This window comes from Lynx canadensis, chromosome D1 (assembly GCF_007474595.2).
Source record: "Lynx canadensis isolate LIC74 chromosome D1, mLynCan4.pri.v2, whole genome shotgun sequence".
Taxonomy (NCBI): Eukaryota; Metazoa; Chordata; class Mammalia; order Carnivora; family Felidae; genus Lynx; species Lynx canadensis.
In genome coordinates this window covers 115,403,019-115,411,974 of record NC_044312.2, presented here as the reverse complement: position 1 = coordinate 115,411,974, position 8,956 = coordinate 115,403,019, and the positions used below count along the sequence as shown (strand labels likewise).

General features: G+C 62.3%; 1 protein-coding gene across 5 annotated transcripts; it reads right to left on the bottom strand.

Annotated features, from left to right (window-relative positions):
- Positions 1-61: 61 nt before the first annotated feature.
- On the bottom strand, positions 62-8,929 carry TMEM80 (transmembrane protein 80). Of its 5 annotated transcripts, none has more exons than XM_030333869.2 (6): positions 8,346-8,929; positions 5,637-5,656; positions 4,786-4,879; positions 4,415-4,507; positions 2,599-2,915; positions 1,783-1,932 (listed from the first exon to the last, which is right to left on the bottom strand). In XM_030333869.2, exons 1-5 carry the CDS (start codon positions 8,362-8,364, stop codon positions 2,710-2,712), a joined length of 432 nt encoding a protein of 143 aa, XP_030189729.2. In that variant the 5' UTR covers positions 8,365-8,929; the 3' UTR covers positions 1,783-1,932; positions 2,599-2,709. The 5 variants fall into 5 exon arrangements, with proteins under 5 accessions (XP_035920198.1, XP_030189729.2, XP_035920201.1 ...); XM_036064308.1 differs by adding an exon at positions 7,140-7,307 and having other exon boundaries at positions 4,786-5,656; positions 8,346-8,414; XM_036064307.1 differs by having other exon boundaries at positions 4,786-5,656; positions 8,346-8,425.
- Between the last annotated feature and the right edge of the window lie 27 nt (positions 8,930-8,956).

Here is an 8,956-nt window from a genome sequence, read left to right as displayed (position 1 = left end):
CGGGGCTCCCTGCGCTCGGCCCCCCACACCCACCCCCGTGGACCCCCTGGACCTGCAGACCCCACCCACCCCCAGAGCCGGGGCGCCCGCGGACGGATAGGCGGATCTGGAGCCCCTCACCCCGGAGATGCGCCGGTGTGACCGAGCAGGTCGAGGCTCTGAGATCTTCGCGAGGCAGCCCTGGATGAGCCCTAGCAGATGCCAGGTACCCCCAGCCTCAGCTGCCGCGGCAGAGGGGCTCTCTCTGGGGCCCCGGGACAGACTCCCCTCCCCTTCAGCTGGCCCCTCTGCTCTGGAGGGATGGGGGGAGTGCTAGGGCCAGGCTTTAGTCTGCAAGTGGGTGTCAAAGTTATGATCAGAGGCCAGAGACCCCAGGGCTCTGCGCGCTGAGCCTCCCAGGCCGGAGAGGGGCCCTCCCCTCCACAATTCAGGAGATCCTATAGTCTTTTCGCGCAGCCTCAACCAACATGGGCATCCCCAGAGGGATGTGGGTGTCAGACGGGAGGGTGGGGATCCTGTGGCCCAGACCGTTCACTGGTGCCAGGGACCAGAACAGGTGGGGGAGGGCACTCCTGGCAGTGCCCCCCTCCTTAGGCCCAGGCCCCACCCTCTGCCCTCAGCGTAGGGCAGGTGTCCTGAATGGACTCCCAGGATGCCCCTGCTCAGCCAGCTGGCTGGGAGGAAGTGGAGAAGGGGCAGAGGGCAGGTCCGGGCAGCGGTGGGCACCCCCAGGCACGTGCAAGGACCCAAGGGCTCTGGCTAGGATTCCTGGGGTGGTGTGGGGGTGGAAACGGGTGTGTCAGGAGGCAGGGGCCCAGGGCAGTTGGCCTTGTTTGCCTGGCACTGACGTGGAGCGCTTCCTGGGGAACCGCCTGGGGAAGGGAGGCACACTGGGTTCTGGATGGTCAGTGGCACTGCCTTTTCACGGGTCACCAGGACCCCGGGGGCGGGTCTCCCTGCCTGCTGTCTGAAGCATCACAGGTGAGCTCTCCCAGGTGGGGCAGGAAGTGGCCTTCTCCTTGGGCCCAGCCCTGCCCCCGAGCCCTGGCAGGACCTGGCTTCCTGGTTCTCTCTCCTACTCTGCTGAGCACTGGGAGAGGAAGGCACGGGCCTGCCCTCGTCCTTCCCGGAGACGGAGCCTGGACGGGCAAAAAGTGGGAAGGCCGGCACACGAGGGAGCAGCTGAGGTGGGGACTGTAGCACTTCTGAAATGAAAGTCACTGTCCCCAGACCAGGACTGACCCTGATCAGGAGGCAGCAGAGAGCCTGGAGTCCCAGGCTGGCTGGTGGCCACGTGGAGCTGTGGTGCCCTCCGTGGCAGCTGACCGCCACCTGCATGTAAACAAAGTGATAGGGGTGTCCGGAGCCCAGCTCGGGGCAGGAGATCATGAACCCTGAAGGCCACAGGTGTCCGGCTGCCAGAGTCTGCAGGGGAGCTGGCTGGGCGCTCCCAGAGGCAAGCGCACCCGTCCCGTCCTTCCCGAGTCCGCACGGCGCCAGCAGCAGGGAAGGCAGCGGGGAGGCGGGAGGACGCCCGCTGGTCCAGAGCCAGAGTGGGCAGCGCAGAGAGGTCCTGCTCCCACTCGCCGCTGCCAGGACAGAGGCCATGGGGGGCGCCGCTGCGGCCCCTCGAGGAAGCCAGTCCCCGTGGAGGTCCCGGACTGGCCCTGAGGCCTGGCTTGGCTGTCCTCCGGGGGAAGCCCTCCTCCTGGGGCTGCTGGGGGAGGCCTGGATGGGGTGTGTGCTCTTGGGTATGGAAGAGGTGGGCGGCCTCAGGAGGCATTCAGGGAGGTATAAACATTTATTTCCACAAAACGGTAGAGAAAACGTCCAGATACCCAACGTTTTGTTCCAGACGTGGACGGTGCACAGCGTGAACAGGTAAAGGTCCCGGAGAGCAGGAGCTCGGTGTCTTCCGGGAGCCATTACGATCTGCGAAGGGGGAAGAAGGCACAAACAGAATGCGAGGAGCACAGTGCAAACGTCCCTGGCGTTTTAACGACCGAGGCTTGGACGTGGGGGCACTGAGGCACCAGGCTGGGGCAGTGGAGGGCCGTTCGCCGCTGGCCCACTCCCTGCCTCCCTGCCGTCAGTGCCAGGGTCTCGGCCCGTCCTTCCTTCAGGAGCCCCCAGGGGAGAGGAGCCGCAGCTGCCAACGTCCCCCCGGACACCAGGGCCCACGGTTCCTAAGCAGCCCGGGGCCTGGCTGCCCGCTTCCCATGCCGCCCCTGGAGCCCCCGGCAGAGCAGCAGCGCGGTGGGTACGGAACACGCACCGCCCCGGCCTGCGCCCTCCCAGCCGCGGGGGAACCGGCAAGACACGGCCAGGCTGCTCCTCCCGGCAGGGAACGGTGGTTTGTGGCCACAGCTCGGCCACCTCCTTTCCCAAGGGCCTGTTCCCTTCTGGGTCGGGGGTCAGGGCAGCTGCCGGAGGGAGATCCTCACCAGCCAAAAGCGGGGCCGGAGCAGAGGTTCCAGCGGTCCCCCTTCCCGACCCTTCGTGCGGCTGTTCCCCGCAACTCCCCCGGCTCTCTGCTCTGCCCTGGGTTCCTGGCCACCCCACCACCCAACATTCGTAAACCACTCCAAACCGTCCTACCCGTCCACACCGGTGCCCTTCCGTCCAGCACCGGGGGAGGAGACGGCCGAGCTCCCGGGCGGGGGCTTCTGTGCAGAGCTGTCCTGCCCGGCAAAGCCGGGTGCTGCCCGCCTAGCTGACAAAGGCAGCGATGGCCACCAGCTGCAGGACGGCCTCCAGGCTGTGGAGCGCGAGGAGCGCGGCGCCGAGGGTGGAGTCGGCCCGCAGCACCAGCGTCTGCCAGAGCAGGAAGTAGGTGGACAGCAGGGCGCCGCCCGCTGTAAGGACCAGGCTGCCGGCCAGCGGCACCTCGGCCTCCATCAGGTTGCCCTCGGTGCCTGGAGAGGGGGACAAACGGACGAGTGGGCGCCGGGCTCCGGGACGCCTACTCGGACCCACGTGCACCCAGGACGGCCCCGAGGCTGCAGGGAGGCCAGACGCGAGTTAATCGCCCGCACATCCCCCTGGACACAGGGCTGACGGCTCCCGGGGAAAGGATCTATGGTGGCCACCACATCACTCAGGAAATGTCACAAAGCACAAACACTGCCGAGGGGTGTGCTCTCCCCAGTGAGGACAAAACCAAGTGCAGTTGTGATTTTTGAACCTCAGTCTCTGGGTCAGTTGTCGGGGTGGGAGAGGGAACTTGGTTTTCTAAGAATGATCCCAATTGCATTCTGACACCTTTCCCTAATTCCAAGTGGACTGAGGAGATTTTGTTTAAAATTTCCAAAAATATTTCACTGTGGGCTAAGATCAGTTCTGGAAGGTCTCATGCACACTTGCAAACAAACAAACAAACAAACAAAAAAACCAAACCAGCACGGCATTTTACAGACAAATAGGCAGTCACAGGAAACGCTGATCCCTGACTGCAGGTGTCCGAGGCGCCTGGGCAGGGACAGGCAGGACAGGCGCCCCGCGATCCCAGCACCTTCTGTCCCCCTCCCAGGTCTGTGGGCTCGTCCGTGACGGCCCAGGAGACCTGCTTCTGTCCACCAGAGTCCGGAGGGTCTGATGACCATGGCATGTGCCTGTGTCCCCACTGGTGATGGGGCACCCTGGCGTACACGTGCAGGCAGAACGTGCTATGTGCCAGGGCCTGGAAGTGTCAGCTGCCATCGGCTCCCTCTGCTATTCCAACAGAGGGAGCATTTCCTACACCCATCAGCAGAACACGCACGGTGTGAGCCTGTTTTAGAACACAGACGTGCTGGCACGTGCGTGCCTGTGGCCGTGAAGGCAGCAGGGACGAGATGGGGCTGGAAGCCGTGTGCACCCTGCGTGGCGAGCCCTGGCCGGCGCAGGGTGGGGTGCGATAGACGGCAGAGCTCACGCTGTTGGGAGAATAAAAATGGGGAGCTGGCTGAGGGCACCTGCAGTGGCCTGGACTGAGCAGGCTCCGGGGGTCCTCCTCCCCTTCCAGGCTCCGTCGCCTGGAGAACACTTCAGATCCTCCCTCTCCAGACTGCTGAGGCCAACAGGAGAAGGCAGGAGGTGAGGTGGAGATTTGGGGGCCCCCGAGGCAATTGGCCGAGCTGGGTTCCAATCTCAGTGCTGTCGGGTCACCTTGTGGCTTGTGCAGGACTCCCAAACAGAAGCGCCTCTCCCAAGGGTGCTGCTCCCAGTATTACTCGTCTCTTGAGTAAAGCTTCTGAATAAACTAATTAATACTTAATGGCGTCGTAAGGCGAGCTTGCAAAGCAAGTGGTTAAGCGGTTGACATCAAAAGTGTCTCTAAGAACCACGTTATAAAGGGATAGATGTTTGAAGGCTCCCAGAGCGTAAGCTAGTAATTCTGTGACCCTAAGTACCACAAGGTCTTCAGTCGACTCACCCAGGTACAACCGAACTGCTTCCAGAATCCCCATCAGAAACAGCAGAGTCAGGTCGAGAGCCAGGTAAGGACAAGGATAACTGAAAACCTGACCTGGAGAACAGGCAACAGAGCAGAACTCCAGTTATGGGGGGCAGTGGCAGGGGCGCCTCCCATGTGCCTCTATGATTAAGGCTCACTTTTATGGGGCGCCCGGTGGCTCAGTCGGTGAAGCGGCCAACTTCAGCTCAGGTCACGACCTCACGGTGAGTTCGAGCCCCGCGTCGGGCTCTGTGCTAACAGCTGGGGAGCCTGGAGCCTGTTTCGGATTCTGTGCCTCCCTCTCTGCCCCTCCCCCACTCTCTCAAAAGCAAACATTAAAAAAGACTCACTTTTATATATGATCATTAGGAGCGTAGCCAGGAAATACAGGGCATAATACCCCCCACTCAGGTAGAGCAGCACTTGCAAGGAGACGGACGAGAGCTGGCCAGTGGTTAAGGACTCGGTCCCAGGCAGACCCAGAGAGCCTCGCAGTGCGTCCACCCCAGGGGGCCAGCTCTGCCCCGTCTTCCCAGGGGCCCGACACAGGCAGGCCCAGTGTAGGCACCTGCGGGTGGCCATGGAGACCCGGCCACCGGCTCCCTGCCTGCGGAGGCTTCTGCCCACACTCCTCCCCTGTCACAGATGTCCTATCCTGGAACCAGAGGGCTGGGCGTGTCCCTGGTAACTGCGGGCAGGATGGCCAGGCTTCCTTGCGGGCACCACCCTGATCCGGGCCCAGATTACGAGATTGAAAATAATGAATTCTTTTCATTTCCTTCAAAGAAAATGTATTCTCTTTGGGGGGGGGGGGGCAGTTAAATGTCCACTAACTTTCCCGAGCTCTGTACACTTCCTGTTTGCTTACGTAAAAGGACTCTGTAAGTGTTCAAACTGAGGGGTCTTTGCTCTTCTGCTCCAGATGGGCCTGGGGGAGGCAGGCAGCCACCCACTCAAGGTGCAGGGCCTAGAAGGAGGGTGATGGAGCCAGCACGCTCCACTGGAGGAAGTCCTAGAACTCTCTGCATCTGTCAGTGACCGTCCCTCCCACTGAAACGTGGAATTTCTACTCAGAACTTAGAGAAAAGGTGGGGGCAGAAAGCGGAAACTCAGAGCTGACTTCAAGAGTCCGGCAAACCAGCCCTCAGGAACCGTGCTGTGGAGGCCCACCAGGGGACACGTGGGCACAGCAGAAGGATACCACCGCGGATGAAGCTCTCCCTAGAAAAGAAAGTATCCGTCAGGGAGGCCCCAGGCCCAACCCGGATGCTTTCCTGGGCCATGTCCAACGCTGACCCAGGACCCCGGCTCCATTCTGCGATCCCATATTTACAGAAAGAAGCCACGTTTATCTGGGCCTGCGGTTGTCCATCCGAGGATCTGACCGTTGGCTTTTCGAAAGCTGAGGCTGGGCCGGGGTGTGTACTTGGGAGCTCAGAGGCGGAGAGGAGAAGGCTCTGTCTGTGGCCGAGCTGAGCCCAGCCGGGACAGGGAAGGACTGCGCCCTGGACACAGACAGAGGACAGCTCTTCTCATCTTCTGAGGTTTCTGTACATTTACCACGTGGGTAGAACTAGAGGAAAACCTTTTCCGATTCAGGGTACGAATCCTTCTTTTGTGTGTGGTTGATGAGAGACCCTGCTTTCCTCTGGAATTTCACACACGGCCCCAAATATCCCTCAGATACGCATTTCCTGAAGCGGCAACCCAAGTTCTCGCACTGTTGTGGCTCCTGGGCCTTTTCCCACCCGCGGCAGCCACAGGTCTCCCTCCTCCTAAGCTGACAGCCTCTCTCCCCGTGAAGTGGTCTTGGCATCACGGGTGTTGAGTGTCTCTAATCCTCCCATCGAATGTGTCCTGGGGCAGATTTCCTGTGTGAAGAGGCTCACACCAGTGGCACGTTTGTGACACGCAGAAACATCAGCAATGACTGAAAATTTGCCAAATGGACCCTCTGGGAGGCCTGAGCTATACTGCCGGCGGCAAGCGGACCAGCGATGGGAACCAGCCCGGCCGGTCTTCTCTCCAGCCCCGGTGATCTGGTGAGTAGATCTGGGCTTTCTGTGGTGCCTCACTCGGGCAGGGGTCCTAAATGGGTCAGCCCAGGGAATCAGGGACACAGATCAGAACTCAGCCTCGAGGAGCGGCAGCCAGGGGAGGGCCAGTGGAGCACGGGTCATTTATAAGCTTGCATCACGTTACAGGCGGCGTGCTCCTGAAACCCGGCCTGTTCTTTTCCAGGCTCTAGCTAAACTCCGCCACCTAGATACTTGTCGGTATCGGGTGGATTTCATGTGAACTGGGGGTTTCCTCCCTTTTGATTCTTCTCTTGAAGGCCAGCTTCAGACACTTCAGATCTACTTGCCGGCCGGCCACTGTGACGGATCAGAACCGTGGCAGCTCAGGAACAAAGGCTGCACAAAAACCTTACGTGACGCAGGATTTTACATAATTAACGTTAAAGGCAGCTGTAATCAGATTGGCGGCTCTAAGGGTTTCAGACCCATAACGGTTCATTGTGACTAAATACAGCAGTGGTTTTCAGGACCTAACATTTTTTTGGTAAATGATTTACTGTAGTGACAGCGTGTCTCTGAACAGGGGTGTCAGGAGTACACGTGGAGGTGCGGAGAACGAACGTGTCCCCGCGTGACAGACAAGGTGTGCACAGGGATCCTGCCCCGGCGTAAACCTAGTTTCTCACCAAATGGAAACACGTCTCGCTAGCAGCGGCCGTTCACAAAGGTCTGACGAGAGGGCTCTGCTCTGCCTCAAGCACACGCACAACGGAGACCACCTCTTTGCAGGACGTCCCGCTTGCTGCCCAGCGCACTCCCTCGTCTCTGTCTTCCCCGCAAGTAATTCCTGACAGCTGGGGTGTGCAAAGTGGGCTTTTTCATCTGAGCGATCGCTACCACAGACAAAGACAACCCCAACCCAGAGTAGCACAGCCCCCATCCCATCCCGCACTTTTCTTACCCAAGCGGTGCACACATCAGCTGCTATGTGGACTGAGTAGTCAGCACCGTAAATGGCACACTCATGGGCACAGACCCTGGCGACCCGGGCAGGACGCGGACCAAGATAAGCTATGCCCACCTGTCTGCCAGCTGGGGGTGTTTCACAGCGAGAATTAACAACTCACTGGACTTCCAGGAGTCAACGCTTGGGGGGCTGGGGTGGGGGGGGGGGGGGTATCTGTACGACTGAAGCACACGCTGGCGGGGACCAGCTTTCCGGGGGGTTGCCGCATCGCCCAGCATTCTGTCTCGGACACAAAGCTGCTGGCAATGGGACGGGGTGCCTCCCGACCTGCGGGGGCCCCGCCAGCTCCCTGGGCGCCAGGGGCTCACGGCACACGGGCCGCCCTCGCTCTCTGGAAAGCGCGCAGCCGCTGCGCAGGGCAGTGTGGCAGTTCACGGGTCACACTGCAGCCAGCCCGGGCCGACGCCTACGCCCCTGCTGCCTGCCCCTGCCCCTGCCCTCGGCCGCCGGTCCCCTGCCCCTGCTGCCAGCCCCTTGGCCCTGTCCCTGTGCCCCTGTCCCCTGCCCTGGCCCTTGTCCCCTGCCGCCACCGCGCGCATTGCGCAAAACCGGGGGCCGGCCACGGAAAGGTGGTAGCAGGACACGCGACGTGAGGCCAGGGAGGGGAAGAGGCTCTCAACGGGCCCGGGGCCTCACCTCGCGAATCTACTCAAAACCGCGGAATCGCAACCACCACGAGGTACCCCAGACTGGTCGGCCTTTCCGACACCAGAAAGAACCAAAACGAACCGGCCCCCCTTCCCGGCATGATCTCTGCCCCCGCCGCCCGGAGTCCCAGCCCCAGCCTCCGGCCGACGGGCGCCACGCCGTCCCGAGACCCTCGCGGCCCCCTGACGCCCCCCAGCCGCCCACCCCACGCCCTCACCTCGCCGCGCGGCCGCCATCTTGCCGCCCGGCCCCGCCCGCCCAGTCCGCCGCGATCCCGGCAGTCTCTCGGCTCCGCGCTCTTCGCGTCCCTTCGGCCATTTTCGCTTCTGCTCCCGAAGGGGCCCGACCTCGCCGCGCTTCGGGAGTTGATTCCGATCCGCGGCCGAGGCCCGATCAACCCGTCCGGCAGCGCTCGGGCACTTTCGTACAGGAGGAGGCGGAGAGCCTCGGCTCGGAGTATCGGGGCTCGGCAACGCTCGGCTCTGTTCGGCTTCACCTCGGACGCACTCGGCTCCCGCTCGAGGCGGGGGTGGGCGGAGCCTGCGACGAAAGGTTCTCCTGGCCCGGCCGCGCTGCGTCGGAGGCCGGCGAGATTCTGGCCCCCACAGTCGGCGACCCTGTTGCGGGGGACGAAGGGTGGCGCGGCCTCCCAGGCGCTGAGGAGGGGTTAGCGCAGAGCCGTTCGGAAGCCCTCGTACAGCCTCGGACCAGTTCGGGCAGACTCGGCTCCGCACTTCGGGCCGCTTCGGCCCTCCTCGGTTCCGGACTCTCGGCCGTCGGCGGAGCTCGACTGGGCCGCTTCGTGCCGGTTCGGCCCCTGTTCGGGCA